Genomic DNA, 20251 nt, shown 5'->3' with positions numbered 1-20251 from the left:
TCCCAGGGTTCACTATTCTGCCCTGTACTCAGCTCTTCAGTAGAACAGAGGGGAATGGGAGTGCCCAGCATGTGCTGGCTGGGGACAGGTGTAGGGGCCACCAAGGGCCATACCTCACTACAGCTAATACCTTCAAAGCACTACCTGCCAGGCATTGTCTTAAATGCTTATATTTATTCCCATAGGGTATAGATACTGTTGTTTACAATTTACATATGTGGAAACAGGCCCATAAATTAAGGAACATGGCCAAAGGCACCCCCTGCATAAGAGCTGGGATTCCACTCCAGGCAATCTGGCTATTGAAAACAAGCTCTCTCCCTTGTGGAGTGGGCAACTATGTGCATCTTGAAGGGATACTGGACCCACACCTGACCAGAGGAGCTGGGCCTGAACTGCTCTGGCAGAGCCAAGACTGGATCCCAACCCTGGACTCCTAGAACAGGTTCCAAACCAATGACTTGCAGATTTGTAGGCAGTGATCTCACATTAAGTATAGTTTGTAGCAGCTGTAATAAGCTGGGTTATGTTACAGTGCCATCCTTGATATCTCAGTGGCTTAAGACAACTAACATTTATTTCTTGCTCAAGCTACAGTGATTAATGTGGGCTGTCAGGGGGATTCTGCTTGGCACTCGGAGCCAGGCTGATGGAAGCCCCGTCTTGTCACACACTTCTACAAGACAGGAATAGAGAACTTGGTGAAATCTATAACCGGCTCTTAACACTTCCACCCATCACTTATTTTGTTGGCCAGTTCAAGTTATGACTGTAACTAACTTCAAGGAGGCCAGGGGGATATAATCCTACATGTGCCTGGAAGGAGAGGGGAATCAGAATGTTTGTCAACAGACCTAGTGACTACTACAAAGACTGTCATGTTATGGTCAGTGTATTTCTGCCATCGTCATGGTTACAAATTTATTTTTTTGGTTTGGTCCTGGTAAGAAGGAGGAAGACCAACTCTAACAATATGAAAAGTGAAGCTATCACCCTGGCCGGTTTAGCTCAGAGGTTAGAGTGTCTGCTTGCAGACTGAAGGGTCCCAGTTTCGATTCCTGTCAAGGGCAAGAACCTTGTTTGCAGGCCCGATTCCCTGCCCTGGGTCAAGGTGTGGGGGAGACATCCAATCTCTCTCCCTCTCTCCCTTCCATTCTCTCTGAAAGGCGAGGGAAAGAAATACCCTGGAGTGAGGATTAAAAAAAAACCCCAACCAACCAAACAAAAAAAGCCCCAACCTGGAAATAATCTAAACATCCATCAACTGGTGAACAGACAAAACGTGCTGTATCTATACAAAGGAATACTACTCTTTGTTGCCCCGTCAGGGGTGAACTTTAAAAGCATTATGTTAAGTTAAAGTCCATTTGTATGCAAAGTCCAGAAAAGATAAATTTATAAAGACAGAAAGTAGATTAGTGGTTGCCTGGGGCTGGATTTGGGAAAAGGGATTAACTCTAAAGGGGTATGAGAAGGAATGAAAATGTTCTAAAACTCATTTACAGGGTGGGGGGAGGAGGAGGAGGGTATGGCGGGGGATAGATGGTGATGGAAGGAGACTTGACTTGGGGTGGTGAACACACAAAACCTTGTACAGATGTGTTGTGGAATTGTGCACATGAAACCTGTATAATTTTGTTAACCAGTGTCACCCCAATAAAGTCAATAAAAACAAATAATAAAACTCTTCTACGGTAAGGCTGCACCACTTGGGAAAATTATTTTAACTGTAAATAAGTAAATTTTATGATTTGTGAAATGAATGAATAAATGAATTGCCTATAAGCTACTCTCTCTTGCAATGGTAGCATGTGGGGAATCTTACAGGATTCTGATTTCTATGGGTTGTGCCCATGAGGGCTGTAGTCTAAGGAATTTATCGTCTGGCTCCATACAATCTATCATCTGAGACCATTTTTTTTTTTTTTATCCTTACCTGAGTTTATGTTTATTGATTTTAGAGAGAGGAAGGGAGAGAGAGAGAGAAACATTGATTAGTTGCCTCCCATGTGTGCCCTGACTGAGATTGAACCCAAAACCTAGGTACATGCCCTGACCTGGAATCGAAACCCGAAACCTTTTGGTGTAGGAAACAATGCTCCAACCAACTGAGCCCCAGGCTAAGGCGGAGACAATTTCTATTTCATCATGAACTTTGAGACATTGGTTGGAATAACACAGCAATCAAGGGGGGAGTCTGTTCCTGGTGTAGATGAAGATAACACCAGTTGAAACATTTTAAAAAGTAGCCCACTGGCCAAAAAAAGTTTTTTAGCGACAGTGTTCATTCCAGTTGGCACAAGTGTGGTCTGCTAAATTGAGGGTTATAAATCAGAGCCAGGGGAAAGAAAAGGGCTGCATCATATGACTAATTAAAAAAAGAACATGAAGCACATTACCAAAAATACCAGCACAATAAGCTTAATTACATCCTTTGACTTCACTAATTCTTTTTTTTTTTTTTTAATATTTCTTTATTGATTTCGGAGAGAGGAAAGGAGAGGGAGAGAGAGAGATAGAAACATCAATGATGAGTCATTGATCGAGCCCGAAACCCGGGCATGTGCCCTGACTGGGAATCGAACCCAGATCGCCTAGGATCCTAGGTCGACGCTCAACCGCTGAGCCACGCCCAGCCGGGCAACTTCACTAATTCTTTAAAAATTATTTCACCCAGCCGACACAGCTTAGTAGTTGAGCATCGACCTAGGATCCAGGAGATCAAGGCTTGATTCCCGGTCAGGGCACATGTCCTGGCTGTGGGCTTGAACCCAGTGGGGGGCGTGCAGGAGGCAGCCGATCAATGACTCTCAGCACTGATGTTTCTATCCCTCCCTCCCTCTCCCTTCCTCTCTCTCTAAAAATCAATAAAAATGTTTAAAAAAATTATTTCTTCTTACCTGTTTGTGGGTTAGCATTTCCTCCCAAGAAAGCTTTTGCTTTGGGGCTGGAATTTTTCTGGACAAGAACCAAGGCTCTGATAGGCTGAATTACCCAAGTGTGGTTTATGGTGGTGATGTCAGATCCATGGGTCTATTTTCCTGTCTGTCAATTATATCGGGGCCTTTAGGAAAACAAAAGGAGAGAAGAGAAACCACTTGTTAACAGGACCAAATGATCTGATCAATCTATCCAATTCCAACAGCAGAATGAAAGAGAGAAGAGAGCATGACCCTCCTGGTGAGGAGGTTCCTGAGGTCTCAGTTGATGGCTACTTTCAAGAGAACATATTAGAACCTGGGGAAGGAGATGTGAACAAGGAGAGTTAGTTTTCTCAACTACTTTACCCAACTTAGTTTTGATAATTCCATTTTTCTTCTCTATTTTCTGGAGCTCTGTGGGTAATATGGATAGTGGATGTATTTAGAAATCTGGAAGGCCTTACAATCTATTTAATAAAATGTGTACCAAAATTGCTATCAATAATAAAGGGTGATTTAAACAAAGGCATTAAATCATCCTGGAGCCTGAGTCAGTTTGACCCAGTGGTTAGAGCATCAGCCTGTTGACTGAAAGGTACAGGTTCGATTCCTGCCAAGGGCACATACCTTGGTTGCAGGCTTGATCCCCAACCCCGGTCCACACTCAAGCGAGAGGCAACGGATCGATGTGTCTCTCTCACATCGATCTTTCTTTCTCTATCCCCTCCTACTCTCTCTAAAAAGCAATGGGGAAAATATCCTCGGGTGAAGATAAAAAAAAAAGAAATAGGCCCACAATAACTGAGCAGTCAGTCAGAGCCCTTTACCGTGTATAAACTCATCTCAAAGGCATGAGCTCCTCTCTGCTGTCATCTTCCTCCACATTGTGGATGCGAGGAACAGGGCAGCTCTTATAATACTGATAAACTAATTTTAAAAACATGGAGCATACCAATTATGCTTAATTATTTTTAGCTTCCCTCCTTGAATACTTCTTTACTTGTGAGTGCCATGCTGTCAGAGAGCAAGTTTTTGGTGTATTCTAGCAGCTGTCTAGGAAGTGCCAGGTGATTTTGGTGTAAAATATGCCTTGGTAGTTCTATTATCCTGAATGTAGGACCTGATTTAGAGAAGAGAAACTGAAAAAAGTGTGGTCAGGAATAGCCTTAGTCTTGGCTATGTCCTTAATAAGGAAACTATATTTTATAACATTGTCATTAAGAATTTTAACTTCTCTAGAAGTGAGGAACCCTACTGTCTTATATCATGACCTAAGAGCATGATATGAGTGACAAGCTCAAAATAAAAAAAATAATGTGTTTCCTAAGAAGTTAAAGTTCACATTCAGGTTGGGTAAGGGCCTTAACACTGCTGTAAAGGGAAATCACACAGGAAACACAAAATAACTTTTACCTCTTCATGTTAGGTATAGCTGGTATACTCCAAGGCTGTTTTTCGTAGGAGTGGCCAACATTATTTAAAGCTTTATGCCTCTTAAAATAAAAGTAACCTGAAGAAGCACTTCTGGAATGGCAGAGGCAGGACATCTGAAAATCCACTCTTCCATAAAAGCAAGAACACTGGCCAAATGTCAAATTCAACTTTCCCAGAACTCTGGAAGTTAACCAAAACTTTAAAAAAGCTATGGAGTGTTTATTCAAGAAGAATGGTTGAATCTCACCAGGAAACAGCAAGCTCTTGGCATTTTGTCTTGCTTTCTCCCCCATTCTCCCCCGTCCCCTATTCTGTTAGCCTTTACAACCAGCTGTCACAACTGCAGTAGCTGTGAAAAACAGCAGCCTAGTAGCCACTAGAGGGAGCAGAGTGGGTGTGGAAAAGCTCTATTAGAGAAATGTCACTGTTTGATTTGTCTGGCAGCTCCTGGTAAGAGCCCCATTCATAGGGCTAGTTTTATTTGACCTGACAGAGCTCACACAGAGAAACCCCATCCCTAGGTGTTTGTCCAAACAATCATCAGAAAACTGTCTGATATACCAAACCCTGAGGCAGGAAAACCAATTGAGACATACACGAGGCTGGCCAAAATATGTAAAATATTAAGACTGACATGTAAATATAGAGCTTTGAAAAGCTCTGTAGAAATCCATATGAGTTGTAGAAGTGTATGTAAGTCCAGGCAGTACATGAAAGGAGCCAGTCTCTCAGTTCTAGTAATCTTGAGGCCTGGGTGGACCAGGAAATGAGGGATAAGGCAGAGCTTTGAAGGTTTGCCTGAACCAACACACAGAGTCCATGGCAAAGAGCAGAAGGCATTTAAGGAAATCTCTGTCCACTTATTAGCTAACTACTAAGCTAAATGGCAGAAACATCAGTGACCACACATCACAAAGAAAGCAGGCTTTATAGAATTAGTCCTTGAAAGTCAATAAACAAATAAACAGCAACAAATACGAGCCATGGGAGTATCTAATTTCCAGAGATGCCATATTATATCATTTAAAATTAGCAGTTTTACACCATTCCCCAACACGATGAGACATGCAAAGAAACAGGAGAGTATGGTCCATACACAGGAGAAAAAAATGTAATCAACAAATATTGTCCCTGATATTGAATTTATTGGACAAAGTTTTAAAATCATCTTTTATAAAAGTGAACTAGAGGCAACTATGTCTAAAGGATCCAGGGAAAATATAAAAATGATGTCTAACCAAAAAGAGAATATCAATAAAAAGAGATAAATTATTTTTAAAAAATCAAATAGAAATTCTGGAGTAGAACAGTATAATAATTACACTTAAAATTTTACTAGAGGCCCACCCGGCATGGCTCAGCAGTTGAGCATCCACCTATGATCCAGGAGATCGAGGCTCAATTCCTCATCAGGGCACATGCCCAGGTTTCAGGCTTGATCCCCAGTCGGGGGTGTGCAAGAGGCAGCTGATCGATGACTCTCTCATCGTTGATGTTTCTATCTCTCTCCCTCTCCCTTCTCTCTTAAATCAATAAAGATATATTTTTTAAAATTTTTACTAGAACTTCCTCAACTTGATAAAAAAAAAAAAAAATTCCTAATCATAATGATAAGAAACTGGAAACTTTCCCACTAAAATCAGGTACAAGGCAAGGATACCACCTCTTCCACCCCTTTCAATAGCGTACTGGAAGTTCCAGCTAATACAATAAATTAAGGAAAGAAATAAAAAATATACAGATTGGGAAGGAAGAAATAATGTTATCTTTGTTCATAGGTGACATGTTCTTCTATGTAGAAAATCCAAAAGAATTGACAAAAAATTTCCTGGAACTAATAAGTGATTATAGCAAGATTGCAGGATACAGGTTAATATAGAAAAGTCAATTGCCTTTCCATATACTAACAACATAGTGGGATTTGAAATAAAAAACAACAACAAAACATTATCATTTGCATTGGCATCCAGAAAAATGAAACTTAGGTATAAATCTAACAAAATATGTACAAGATAGTTCATGTTCATGAATAAGGAGATTCAGTATTGTCATGATGTTAGTTATTCCCAACTTGATCTATAGATTCAATGTGATCCCAATCAAAATCCCATTAAGTTATTTTGTAGATATTAACAAACTGATTCTACAGTTTGTATAAACCCAGAGTAGCCAACACAATATCGAAAGAGAAAAAACAAAGTTGGAGGACTGACACTACCTGACTTCAAGACTTACTAGAAAGACATAGTCATCAAAACAGTGGGTATTGGCAAAAAAATAAACAAATAGATTAATGGAACAGAATGGAGAGCCCAAAAGTAGGCCCACATCACAAGAAAAGAAAACTACACCTCCATATCCCTTTTGAATTAATTTATAAGTCCCCTCTACAAAAATACTAGCAAACTGAATCAGCAACATGTCAAAGACATTATACACCATAACCAAGTGGGATTCATCTCAGGAATGCAAGTTGGTTTAACACCCAAAAGTCAATTAATGTGATAAAATACCATATGACTAGAATCAAGGGCAAAACCTACATGATCATCTCAACTGATTCAGAAATATCATTTGACAAATCCCAAACCCTTTCATGATAAAAAAACAAAATAAATAGTAAACAAATTAGGAAAAAAAGAAAATTTTCCCAACCTGATAAAGAACATCTATGAGAAATCCACCACTAACATCATACATAATGCCAAAAGCCTTTCCCTTAAAATCAGGAATAAGACACATATAACCATTCTCATCATGTTTATTCAACATGTTACTGAAGGTTGTAGCTAGGGCTATTATTCAAGAGAAAGAAATAAAAGTTATCCAGATTGAAAACAAGAAATAAAATGATTTTTATTCACAGATGGCATGACATTGTATGCAAAATTCCTAAGGAACCTACAAAACTTTATATCACTAATAGATGAGTTCAGCAACTTTATAGGACACCAGATCTATATATAAAAATAAATTGTATGTCTGACCTTTACGATATGATGGCTGAAGCTGACGGGCTGCTCATACAGTTGCTGGTGCCGATTCTTCTACCTGAGAAATGCTACAACCAAATTTTTGTCGAGTGGGGTTGCTTCACATGCCCTGCCTAAAGATTCTCCCCAAAGGCCTGGGGCTGGGCATGGTAGCTGGATCACTACAGGTAAAACTGTCCCAGGTATTTAAGATCCTTGGAGCCAAGAGTGCTGAAGGGCTGAGCCTCCAGTCAGTAATACTGGAACTAGTGGCATTCGCTGGGACCACAGTCTACGGCATTGTAAACAAATTCCCCTTCGGCTCTTGGGGTGAAGCTCTATTCCTGATGCTCCAGAAAATCACCATCTGCTTCCTGTTCCTACACTACAGAGGACGAACTGTGAGGTGTGGCTCTCCTAGCAGGTTACACCCTGGTCCTGCTGGTCCTGCTTTCACCACTGACGCTGCTGGCAGTAATCACCCTTCTCCAGGTCTCCAATATACCATCTGTGGTGGTGGGGAAGCTGCTCCAGGCAGCCACCAATTACTGAAACGGGCACACAGGCCAGCTCTCAGCCATCACAGTCTTTTTGCTCTTTGAGGGCTCCCTGCCCTGAATCTTCACCCCCGTTTAGGAAACTGGACATCCCCTCATGGCTGGAACCTCTGTGGTCTCTTCCCTCTGTAATGGCTTCATTGCTGCCCAGCTTCTCTTCTACTGGAATGCAAAGGCTCTTCACAGGAGTAAATAGGAGTAGTAGGGCTGAGCTGGCTACTAGAGTCCATTCTGTGTTTCTGTTCATCCACCTAACCTCAGGGTCCTTCTGAGCCAGCCTGCTGGTGTGACTTTTAATCATTCCCCATTCCTCTGCAGATGCAACTTCTTGAGGCAGTGTTTGTGTTTCCATGGAAAGGCATGGTTGGTAGACCCAGTCCTTAGAAAGGAATTGGGGCAGAGGCTTTCAGGCTGACATGCGATATTTATTGTGCACTGTCCTGTGTATGTACTATTAAGCAATCATTTGCTGAGATTCTTCCTTTAACAATTTCTAGCTACTTACTATTTTGGGCCAAAGTCTTGCCCTGTCCTCCCATCTCCCCACTTCCCTTTTGGCCTTAAGAAGACAGAGCCTGGACAGTGTAAGGGACTAGTGGCTTATGGCTGCCTCCCTCCCCCAGCCTGGCTGGGACTGTAGCCTGGGACCCCAGTGCTGGGTGGGGGACAGAGGAAGGGGGATAGAGAATGACTCAGTCAGGGCCCCAGGGTGGGGGGAGGAGGTTCCTGCTCTGGCATGTCCAGGTGGAAGGGAGTAGAGATGGTGCTGGTTCCTGCTGTAGTGACGGGGAATAGAGATGGGGCAATAAAGAAGCAGACACATGGCTTAATTGTTAAAAAAAATTTTTTTTCTGTACACTAGCAATAAACAATACAACGATGAATTTAAGATTAGAATCCCATTCACAATAGCACATAAAAGAACAAAACACACTGCGATACATTTAACAAACTGAAAGACTTGTACGCTGAAAACTATACACTGTTGAAAGAAATTAAAAACCTAACAAATAGAAAGGCATTCCATGTTCATCAATCAGAAGACACTTTCGTTAAGAGGCAATTCTCTCCAAATTGCTCTACAAATTCATATCAATCCTTACCAAAATTCCAGCTGACTTTTTTTTTGAGAAACAGACAATATGAGCCTAAAATCTATATGGATATGCAAGAGACCCATAATAGCCCAAACAGTCCTAAGCAAACATCAAATTGGAGGATTCGCACTTTCCAATTGCAAAACTTATTACAAAGCTACAATAATCAAGACAGTGTGGGAGTAGCATAAGGACAGATGTACACATCAATAGCACAGAACACAGAGTCCAGAGTTTTGACAATGATGTCAAGACAATTTGATGAAATAAATGACAATTCAAAGAATAGTATTTTCAAAATATGGTGCTGGGACACAACTGGATATTCACATGCAAAAAAATTATATTGGACACTTATTTTACTCCATATACAAAATTTAACTCAAAATGGATCAAAGACCTAATCATAAGAGCTAAAACCATTAAAGCTCCTTCAGAAACGTAGGCAAAGAGCTTTATAATATTGTATTAAGCAATGATATCTTGGATAAGAGAACAAAGGCACAGGCAACAACAACAACAAAAGAGATAAACTGAATTACATCAAAATTTAAAACTTCTGTGCATCAATGAACAATTAAAGTGAAAAGGCAACCTATAGAACAGGAGGAATATTTGCAAGTCATATATCTAATAAGGGGCTAATCCTTCAACTCGACAACAAAAAATATATAACCTGATTTAAAAGTGGGAAAAAGACTTGAAGTCCAAAGAACATATACAAATGACCAACAAGAATATGAAAAGTTGCTCAATATCACTAATCATTAGGGAAATGCCAATTAAAACCACAGGGAGATTTCACCTGACATCTACTAGGATGGCTTCTATTTTATCGAGAAAACCCAACAGAAAGTAACAAGTGTTGGCAAGGATGGGAAGGAATTGAAACTCTTTTTAAATATATATATATAATATATATATATATTATATATATATATGTTTTATTGATTTGAGAGAGAAAGAGGATGGGAGAGGGAGAGAGATAGAAACATCGATGAGAGAAGCGAACCATCAATCACCTGCCTCCTGCACGCCCCCTACTGGGGATGGAGCCCACAATCCAGCCATGTGCCCTGACCGCAATCAAGGCAGGGACCTCTTGGTGCATGGGACAACACTCAACCAACTAAGCCACACCTGCCAGGGTGAAATTACAACTCTTGTACACTGTTGATGAGAATGTAAAATTCTGCAGCTGCTATGGAAAACAGTATGACAGTTCCTTAAATATTAAAAATAGAATTACCATATGAGCCAGCGCTTCCAATTCTGGGTATGTACCTAAAAGATCTGAAGGCAGAGTCCTGTAGAGATATCTGTCCACTCATGTTTATAGCAGCAGTCTTCACAGTACCAAGAGGTGGAAGCCACTCAAGTGTTCACTGATGAGTAAATGAATAAATGAAATATGCTATATACATACAATGAAATATTATCCAGCTATGAAAAGAAATTCCGATATATGGGTGAACTTTATGAATATTATGTAGTTAACAAAGCCAATCACAAATGAACAAATACTGCATGTTAGCACTTATAGGAGGTATCTAGAGTAGTCAGATTCATAGAGGCAGCAAGTCAAATGGTGGTTGCTAAGGTTTGGGAAAGGAGGAAATGGGAAGTAGTTGTTGCTTAATGGGAATAGAGTCTCAGTGTTAAAAGTGAAAAAGTTCCAGAGATTGGTTCCTCATTATTATTGGGTCTTCATTATCAACTCTTAGTACTTCTGTGACTGAGACCAAAGGAACAGGCAGTCAATGTACTTAACGAATGTACTTAATGGATATACCCTTAAAAATGGTTAAGATGGTACATTTTACATAGTGTGTATTTTACCACAGTTTTTTAAAGGTCATCCAAAATTGCTTAATTATGTTTAAAGAAATGTTATATGGTGAGATATTATATTTGATCAGGTTTGAGACAATTTTTTTCTGTGACCCTTGACTTCTGTACCTCAACTTCTACCACCTCGCTGCTCATAAATTAACATGACAGTTGTCATTTAAAGCTACTTGGTATGTGCCAGGCTTTTCCACATAAATTCTCAATGATTTTCTTGTGAGCCAGCAAGAGCTCAGCAAGGTTTAGTGACATTTCCCAAGGTTGTGTGAGGGATGTTACTGGGTCCCATGGCCTGACCCTAAAGCCTGGCTTCTTCCCCACCAGGTCTCATACCCCTCAAGTTAGCTTTATCCTAACAACCACTTGGGGAACCTCAAACATTCAGATTCCCCTAGGAGATGAGTAAATTAACAAATAAAGAAATGGAATCACTCAAGATTGGCTGACTTGACAGACTAAAGGAATCTTGAAAGTTGTGGCATCTGGCATGGAACAAAAGCAGAAGCAGAAAATGCTGAACTCAGGGGACATTCTGTGTGTAAGCACATTCAGAGCTCTTGAGTCTATCCTGCCCTGAGGACCACTGGAGACAGTCCAGGGTCTTGGAGCTGTTACCAGCCCAGAGAGAAGCCAGTCCATACACAGCAGTGTGTGCTCCCAGCAGCAAAGGAGGCTCAGGCAAGATTCCCTAAGGACGGAAGGGTGACGGGGCACTGGGGAGACTTGGTGGGTCTGTGTGTAGGGGAGGGGCATGTCTTTCTTTAGAAAGATCACTCTGGCTCCTGTGGTGAAGATGACTTGGAGGGGAAGAAATTGGAGGAGGGAAGACCTGACCCCAAACCAGAGCCACGGGAAGTGAATTCTAGAAAGGTTTTTGGAGGGGCCCTTACCAGGGCTTGGTGATGAACTGCATGTGGGAATGGTGAGGGAGAACAATGGGTCTTCATTACCAACTCTTAGTACTTCAGTGACTGAGACCAAAGGAACAGGCAGTCATGGACAGACAAGGGGGCTGTCACTTTTGCCAGGTGCCTCCCGTGCCACTCAGTTCCTGTCTGGTAGGCTGCTTTAACACGGGAGACTTTTTTTGTTGTTGTTAATCTTCAGCCTAGAATATTTTTCCCATTGATTTTTTTAGAGAGAGTAGAAGGGAGGGGGAGAAAGAGAGAGTGAGAAACATGGATGTGAGAGACACATCGGTTGGTTGCTTCCCGCACTTGCATGGTGCCTGCAACAGAGGTACGGGCCCTGGACCGCAACTGAACTGGGACCCTTCAGTCCGCAGGCCGACGCCCCAACCACTGAGCCAAACCAGCCAGGGCTGTGTTGTCCTTCTGGTCAAAGGGTCTCTGCATTTGTTTTCCTGAGGAGTCAGGTGGTGATCTGGTGCCTTAGTCCAGCTCTCAGAGAGAGGTGAGGAGGCCAGAGTCATGATGGGGTGGAGGGAGGAAATGGCTTTCAGGAAACAGAGAAGGAAAAAGAGGGAAAAAAGCTCTTTAAAAACCAGCACTCTTGCCCAGGTCAGTTTGGCTCAGTTGGCTGGGCCTTCTGTGCACCAAGAGTTCGCTCTTTCAGTTCTGGTCAAGGTCCAGAGGGCTCGATCCCCAGTAGGGGGAGTGCTGGAGGCAGGCAAGCGATGTTTCTCCCTCTCCCTTCCTCTCTCTAAAAATCAATAAAAACATATTTTAAAAGAAGAAAAAAGAGCTCTTTCTCTTCCCATCCCAAGTGCTTCAGGAGCCATGGGCTTTGGTGCAGAGATGGCCAAGTCCAAGAACCATACCACGCACAACCAGTCCTGAAAATGGCACAGAAATGGCACCAAGAAACTCCGATCACAAAGATATGAATCTCTTAAGGGGGAAGATCCCAAGTTCCTAAGGAATATGCACTTTGCCAAGAAGCACAACAAGGAGGGCCTGAGAAGATGCAGGCCAACAATGCCAATGAGCGCGAGCGCTGAGGCTATCAAAGCCCTTGTAAAGCCCAAGGAGGTCAAGGCCAGGATCCCAAAGGGCGGCAGCCACAAGTTCAGTTGACCTGCCTACATTGCTCACCCCAACCTTGGGAAACGTGCTTGTGCCCGCATTGTCAAAGGTCTCAGGCTCTCCTGGCCAAAGGGCAAGGCCAAGGCTTCAACGAAGCCCCAGGCTGCGGGTGCAGGTGCAGCAACAGCTCTGGCTCAGGCTCCCGCTTCCAAAGGTGCCCAGGCCCCCACGAAGGAAGGCTCCACAGTAGAGGCCTCTGGCTGCGGATGTGAGGACAGGACCGGAGTGACCCCCGGGCTGCTGTCTACGTGGAGCTGGTGTCCTCCTATGCTATTTGTACAAATAAACCTGAGGCAAGGAAAAAAGAAAAAAACCCACCACTCTTTTTATTTCTGTATCATTTAACCAAACACGGTCCTGTCTGTGTGTTACATCCCTTGATCCTCAGGCTGACTTGGAGAACTCAGCAGAGCTGGGCCACTGCCTTCCCCAGGCAAACAGGGCTCCTAAGCTGGCATGGGAACCCAGGTGATCCAGGGTCTAAGGGCAGGGCACTTGCTGAACACAGGATAAGGGTGCTGTGTGTCTCTGGCCCTTTTCAGGAAGTGGGGACCTGAACTATTTAATTACCTTTTTTAGGTAAAGTCCAGAGAGAAGGTGTGGGTGCAAGATATCTTCTTCAACTTGGGATCTGTACCCCAGGGTCCACCTACTAACTCCAGATTCCCTTCTGAGCCCTCTAAGCCTGGGTGAGGAAGCCCCCTTTGCCAGTGTCATCTACCCCAGTCTCAGGCAGCCTCAGGACCCCAGAACTGAAGGAACAGGGTCTGACCCCATCCCTCACTGTGGAGATGGGAAGACTGAAACAGGGGGTCTCTCCCCTCACACCTTGTCCTCCCTAATCACAGCTTCCTCCACAGGGACAGAAAGTCATGGCCTGGAAACTGATGCCACCTCTGCTGTTGCTGGCCTGGTTTTCAGCCTCCACGTGCAGTGCCAGAGACAGGACAGACCTGCTCAACGTCTGCATGGATGCCAAACACCACAAGGCCAAGCCAGGCCCTGAGGACCAGCTGCATAACCAGGTATGGCTGGAGTGTGGCTCTGATGCGGGAGGGGACAGGTTCTCACATGGAAGAGGAAGTTAGGGTGGTGGGGGAAGGGTTAAGGGGTCAGAAACCTCACATTATGATTATTGCTGAGAAGGCGAAGATCGGGGAGTGGTTTAGGTGACTTTCAGGGTGGCCTCCTCAGAACGGGATATTATGTCAGCAATAATATGGAACAATCATTTACTGAGCACCTACTAGGTGTCATGTGTTTTCTGTACATGCTTTCATTTTTCCAGTGGTCCTCTGAGGTAGGTAGATGATATTTTCTACATGACACAAATGAGGAAACTGAGGCCCAGAGGAATATATGGACACACAGAGGACCTGGGCATCACCAGCCCTCGTCGTGGGGTAGGGATTGGTGTAGGACGGGGCTGGACACCTCTAGGGGTTTGGGGGAGGATGGCTTTTCCTACTTTGACTATATGCCAGTCCCATGGAGTGCTAGAGCAAAGGAGAAGGCCCCTTATGACTGTGACATGGGGTAGAGGTGTTGTACTTTCACACATTCTATAAAAATTTATGCTACTTGGTTGCAACCCTATTAGTCTCCATAGCTCCTTTTTATGACAAGTATTGTTTAGACTCTCTTTTCTATCCTGGAATGAAGTTCAAAGCTAATAGAGTCTATTTGCACATTTAATTTAAAAAATGTCAACATAACTACCTGTAACACAAAGCAGAAGCAAAAAGAAAGTAATTTATAATAAAATATCTACATTTCAATATGTCGGTTCTCTGGTATGGCTGCATTAGAAGTCATTGTGCAACAGCACATGAATGGAGCAGCTACAAATGAAGATTTGTACAGTGCATTCTATTAGCAACTTAAATGCTATACAATACTCTAAGTAGTGTTGCCATTGATGACACAATTTTCTACAAAAGTGATTAACTCCAGTAATACAAAACATATAGTACAGCTTTCCATTTCATGGTTTTTGTTGTCCTGGAAAATTGGGTATATATTGAAAACATGCTAAACTATGCTGTGCCCATATGTAGGATGTAGTTTGGTTTAGGTTAGGAAATCATAAATATGTTTTTCACTTACTTTTACTTTTTAAAGCAAATGTTTCTGTGGGCCTACTATGTGTCTGGTACTGGCCTAGCCACTGGGGGGAACACAGATCTTAATACTTGCCAAAAATAAGGATTCAACAATGTGTTATTGCATTGCTTTTCTTTCCTTCTTTTTTATTATTTTTATTTTTAATTAAAAAATTTTTTTTTAATTATTTTTTTTATAAACATATCTTTATTGATTTCAGAGAGAGAGAAACATCAATGATGAAAGAGTCGTCATTGATCGGCTGCCTCCTGCACCCCCCAGACTGGGGATTGAGCCTGCAACTGGGGCATATGCCCTAACCCAGAACTGAACCCCGATCTCCTGGATCGTAGGTCGATGCTCAACCGCTAAGCCACGCCGACCGGGCTCCTTTTTTTAAAAAAATTTATTGATGTTAGAGAGAGAAAGGGAGAGAGAGAAATATCGATCCGTTTTTTCACTTATATATGCATTCATTGGTTAATTCTTTTTTTTAAATGTTTTTATTGATTTTTAGAGAGAGAGGAAGGGAGAGAGAGAGAGAAATATCAGTGGGAGAGAATGAGCATTGATTGGCTGTCTCCTGCACGCCCCCACACTGGGGATTGAGCCCGAAACCTGGGCATGTGACCTGACTGGGGAATCAAACCGGTGACCTCTTGGTGCATGGGTTGATGCTCAACCACTGAGCAACACTGACTGGGAATCAAACCCACAACCTTGGCATACCAGAGTGATGCTCTAACCAACTGAGCTACCCAGCCAAGGCTCTCTCCTTCTTTTCTCAAAATGTCACCTTGCAATGAGGCTTTTCAGATCAACTTATTTAAAATTTCAACACTCATCCCATTCTCCACATACCCATTCCCTGCTGTAAACGGTCCTATATAATTGATCATATCCTTACATACCATATTTTTTCTCTTTAGTGTCCTACTGTCTGTCTCCCCTGACCAGAACACATATTCCTGTCTGTTTTGTTTTGTTTTGAATCCTCACTTGAGGATATTTTTCCCATTGCTTTACAGAGAGAGTGGGAGGGAGAGAGAGGGAAACATCAATGTGAGAGAGACACACTGATTGGTTGCCTCCTGCACATGCCCTGACTGGGGCGAGGGATCGAGCCTGCAACTGAGGTATGTGCCCTTGGCTGGAATCAAACCCAGGACCCTTCAGTCCACGGACCGACACTCTAACCACTGAGCCAAACTAGCTAGGGCCTGTTTTGTTGTCTGTTGTATTATGTCTAGAACAGTAGCTGGCATAGAATAACTACTCAATAATAATTTTTTAATGAATAAATTTAAGAACTTTTTATAAAGTGTTAAGGGGTATATATATGATAGTTTATTGTCCTCCCAAGGCAGAGTTTCTCCCAGGCTCCCACAAACCCCTGATCACACTGTTGCAATTGAGTGTCCCCCAAGATGGGCGTTCCTGAAGGCCAAGGACAGAGAGGTCCTCACAGTGAGCCTTTCTAGGGCAACCTACCTGGGGCTGGAGAGTGAGCACCAAATGGGCAGAGGATGGAGGTGGCGGAAGTTTGTGGTGGGAGAGCGACTTAGTGCTGAGTTCTCCCCACCCAGTGCACTCCCTGGAGGAAGAACGCCTGCTGCTCTGTCAGCACCAGCCAGGAGCTGCACAAGGACACCTCCCTCCTGTATAACTTTAACTGGGACCACTGTGGCAAGATGGAGCCCATCTGCAAGCGCCACTTCATCCAGGACAACTGTCTTTATGAGTGCTCCCCCAACATGGGGCCCTGGATCCAGGAGGTACTGGGATCTCCCTCACCCCACCCCACCCCACCCCACCCCACGCCACCCCACCCCACCCCACCCCAGCAGGCTGCCCTCCAGCTCAGTGAAGGCTGTGGCTGCCAACACGTCTGACTGAGAGGAGCCTTCCCACCTTATCTCCCATCCAGGTGAACCAGAGTTGGCGCAAAGAACGTTTTCTGAATGTGCCCCTGTGCAGAGAGGACTGTGAGAACTGGTGGGAGGACTGCCGCACCTCCTACACCTGCAAGAGTAACTGGCACAGGGGCTGGAACTGGACCTCAGGTGAGAGCCAGACGGGTGGGGAGATGGAGGTGGGGTTTAGACAAAGGTGGTTTGAGGATTTGGGATTGCTTGAATATTTCTCGGGTAACCAGGGGCTGAAAGTCTGTGTCTATCCTCTCTCCCCCTGCAGGCTCTAACGAGTGTCCAGCTAAGGATGTCTGTTTAACATTTGAGTCCTACTTCCCCACTCCTGCAGCCTTGTGTGAGGGCCTGTGGGATCACTCCTACAAGGTCAGCCAATACAGCCGAGGGAGTGGCCGCTGCATCCAGATGTGGTTCGACCCAGCCCAAGGCAACCCCAATGAGGAGGTGGCGAGGTTCTATGCCTTGGCCATGACTTCTAGGGCCATGCCCCATGGGATTGGGCCTTTCCTGTTCAGCCTGGCTCTGATCCTACAACTCTGGCTCCTTGACTGAGTCCAGCTCTTCCCAGCTGTCCACTCTATCTGTCCCCAGCTTTGAGGACCAAGGACCACTGTCTGTTCAGCTCAGGTCCACAAATGAAGGATCCCTAAGCATGCCTCCATCCATTACCCATCCTTCTGTCAACCAGTTCCTGTTCCATGGTGGGGCTTGGGATTTCTCTGATAGCCAGTTCTAATAAATAGACATATTCATGTCTGATGAATTATTTTGGTTGTGAGTTTGTGAGTGGATAGAGGAGAGATTCCATAGCTTTTGGATTTCTTTAGAGAAATGAAAGCTGGGTTTCAGTCTTAGCTCAGCTACTCACTATGTGAAAGGGAACAGTTGCTTGACTGCTCTCAACCTTAGTTTTTTCCTCATTAAAATGGGGCTAAAAATTCTTCCTTCCCTCAGGGTTGTGAAATATAAAGGAGCTGTTGCATAGAAAGTAGGTGAGCCCAGTGTCTGCACATGAATAGTTCTCAGGGACCCTGTTGCTCTTGTAGCCTCGAGTAAGAGGCAGGTCCAGGACTTCATAATTTATATTGGTCCGCAAATACTCCCTTTCCCCCAGGCCTTGTCTGTCTGCCTCTATGCTCAGCTATGTAATGAGCAAGCTGGGGATGGGAGTGGAAAAAAATTCACACATAATGTGGACTAAAGGGGCAGAGTTGGGGCTTGGGACCCTCAGAGGAGGAAGAGAGCGTATGGGGAGGGCAATCTGGGGGGTTTCTGGGGAGGAAATCCTCAAGAGCCTTGAACTGGTTCAGCCAGGCTGTGTCCTGGAGGTGTGGCTGGAAGAGGGATGGAAACGCTTACCTTTGTCCCCCATCTGGGTGGCAATGGTAGATATGCCTTCTCTGGAGGGTTGCTCTGTCTTTGCACATTCCCCAGGGAACTGAGCTTCCATTGATCTCGGGGGCCCTCACTTCCCCTTTCCTCCCGGGGTTAGTCTTTGTCTCCATACTCAGGCTGCAGTTACCCCAGAGAGGCGCGGGTACCTGCCTGAGAATATCAGGCAGGTGGGTGACCATGCTAGAACGAGAATCAGGTGTGACTACTCCTAGTCCAGGCCTCTCCCTGCCGCCCCTGGCTGCCCCCTCCCCGCACAGCAAGAGGTGACCGAGGAGAGAAGTCGGGCACAGATTGGCGGACGAGCGACTGGGTTCCCGTAGGGGCCTGGAGACACTGTTGCGTTCGTGGGAGGGTCTCTCAGTTATTCTGTTTACCAAGTTCGGAAGGCTCCACAGAGCCTCCTCCACGTCCCAGGCTTTGCTCTAGCTGCATTAAGTCAACGCGTATTTGAGATCGAGTAAGGAATTCGGCCCGACTGACTCAGGCACTCAGTTCAGCAAAGTGCAAGTTCTCGCCCAGGTTAAAGCGGAACCTGCGACGGCGGCCCAGGAGTTGGCAGCAGCGGCAGCCAGGCGGCAGCCTGCGCCTTTAAGGAGCTAGGGGGGCGGAGGGGCGGGGCAGGAAGCGGACTCACGGGTGGCGCCGCCGAGGGCTAGGTCTTTTTTTGGGGGGGAGGGGCGGGCAGCCCTCCTATGAGCCCCGCCCCCTTTCCCACCTCCAGGTGTCTGTGCCTCACTGGGCTGGAGGGAAGGGGGTCGGGGGTGGCCCAGCAGGCCGGGTTCGAGGAGCTCCCCACTCGGCATCCCGCCTACAAAGGCTCAAGTTTGTTGACTTGGAGGGAGTAGCTGGGGCGGGGGCGGGTGCTAATAATACTCGTCCGTTCAGCCGCCGCGCTTTACAGTTTACACAGCTGTCACCTTCAGTACGCCTTAATTAATAATAAAAATAGCCGCCGTTCGGGAGCGCCCGCTGGATGCCAGGCCCCGCGCCGAGACCTTTACAAGCTCGGTCCTACCGAGTCTGCCCTCATCACATTATCCCCATTACACAGAGCTGGAAGGCGAGGCTCCGCTCGGTGCGGCGACGTGCCGGAGGCCACTAGGCGGGTCAGCGGTCCCGGATCCAGACCCGGGGCCCGGGGAGGCGGGGCGCGGGTGCTACCCCCGGCTCCACCGAGAGCCGCGGGGGCGGAGCGGCGGGCGGGGCGGAAGGCGAGGGGGTTGCGGCGGCCGAGGATGGCCATCTTAAGTGGCCGCTGAGAGTCTAGGGCCGCTTCCCCCGGGAAGGGGCATCCGAGCCGCCCAGGAGGTGGGGGTCCGCGCGCGGCGGCCGCGGCTCTGGGGAGAGGTCAGGAGCCCACGGGTTTGAGAGAACTTTCTCCTGGACGGGCCGAGGGAGGCCTGATGGCGGACTGCTGAGCCCCTGAAGGCCCGGGCCTGCGGGTATGGTGGATGGTGCCACGAACTTGGCCGAGAGGGGGAAGGGCTCTGCCTGGGCTGAGAGGGGCTGCCAGGGACGGTGCGTAGGGTTTCGAGGGCACTGAACCTCGTCAGGGCCTTTGTAGGGGTTCGGATCTCTATGGAGGGAATTCCCCCGCCTTATTTGTAGGGGGCTGGACCTAGTGGAGTTTAGGGGTTCAGGTCTAAGGGGGAGTTGGATTACTTGGGGGTTGGGGCCGCTTGGATGATGGGGAGAGGGATGGAATGAAGTTCATCGTGGGGTCCTTCACGGGTTTTGGGAACTCTTTTCAGCAAGGCTATGGGGGGAGGGCGGAATGGAAAGGATTTTAGGTGGAATCAGACGTCTATGGGAGTTGGGGTTCATATTGCGGTTATTGAAGGGGACTCATTCTCAGGGGAGAAGGCCGGGATCCCGAACTGTCGGGGCACAGGATGGGGGGGGCTTGGGCTTCTCTGGGGGGATTGGCCGGATCTCCTCGGGCTGATGATGG

At 45.5% G+C, this 20251-nt stretch overlaps 2 protein-coding genes and 2 pseudogenes across 2 annotated transcripts in view; 3 read left to right on the top strand and 1 right to left on the bottom strand.

Moving 5' to 3' along the window:
- Positions 1-18841, bottom strand: part of LOC107541142 (anaphase-promoting complex subunit 15) — a 56747-nt gene extending 37906 nt beyond the window's left edge. Inside the window, exon 1 of the mRNA XM_087821681.1 lies at positions 18675-18841. The gene's annotated coding sequence lies outside the window, so the exon portion shown is untranslated. The remainder of the gene's footprint in view (positions 1-18674) is intronic.
- Positions 7352-8268, top strand: LOC107541138 (mannose-P-dolichol utilization defect 1 protein pseudogene; annotated as a pseudogene).
- On the top strand, positions 12513-13530 carry LOC107541139 (large ribosomal subunit protein eL29 pseudogene; annotated as a pseudogene).
- On the top strand, positions 13726-17662 carry FOLR2 (folate receptor beta). Its single transcript, XM_087822221.1, has 4 exons — positions 13726-13899; positions 16564-16752; positions 16905-17040; positions 17171-17662. Exons 1-4 carry the CDS (start codon positions 13747-13749, stop codon positions 17455-17457), a joined length of 765 nt encoding a protein of 254 aa, XP_087678347.1. The 5' UTR covers positions 13726-13746; the 3' UTR covers positions 17458-17662.
- Positions 18842-20251: the final 1410 nt, after the last annotated feature.

The sequence above is a fragment of the Miniopterus natalensis genome, chromosome 11 (assembly GCF_054644295.1).
Source record: "Miniopterus natalensis isolate mMinNat1 chromosome 11, mMinNat1.hap1, whole genome shotgun sequence".
NCBI classification, from domain to species: domain Eukaryota; kingdom Metazoa; phylum Chordata; class Mammalia; order Chiroptera; family Miniopteridae; genus Miniopterus; species Miniopterus natalensis.
Note: the sequence above shows the minus strand (reverse complement) of the source record. Positions and strands in the feature narration are given on the sequence as shown.

What these genes read in the sequence shown, in the direction of transcription:
- FOLR2 (XM_087822221.1), top strand. Translation starts at nt 13,747, where the DNA reads ATGGCCTGGAAACTGATGCCACCTCTGCTGTTGCTGGCCTGGTTTTCA. An exon ending in AGGACCAGCTGCATAACCAG is followed by an intron (nt 13,900 to 16,563) that starts GTATGGCTGGAG and finishes CTCCCCACCCAG; the next exon opens with TGCACTCCCTGGAGGAAGAA. An exon ending in GGGCTGGAACTGGACCTCAG is followed by an intron (nt 17,041 to 17,170) that starts GTGAGAGCCAGA and finishes CTCCCCCTGCAG; the next exon opens with GCTCTAACGAGTGTCCAGCT.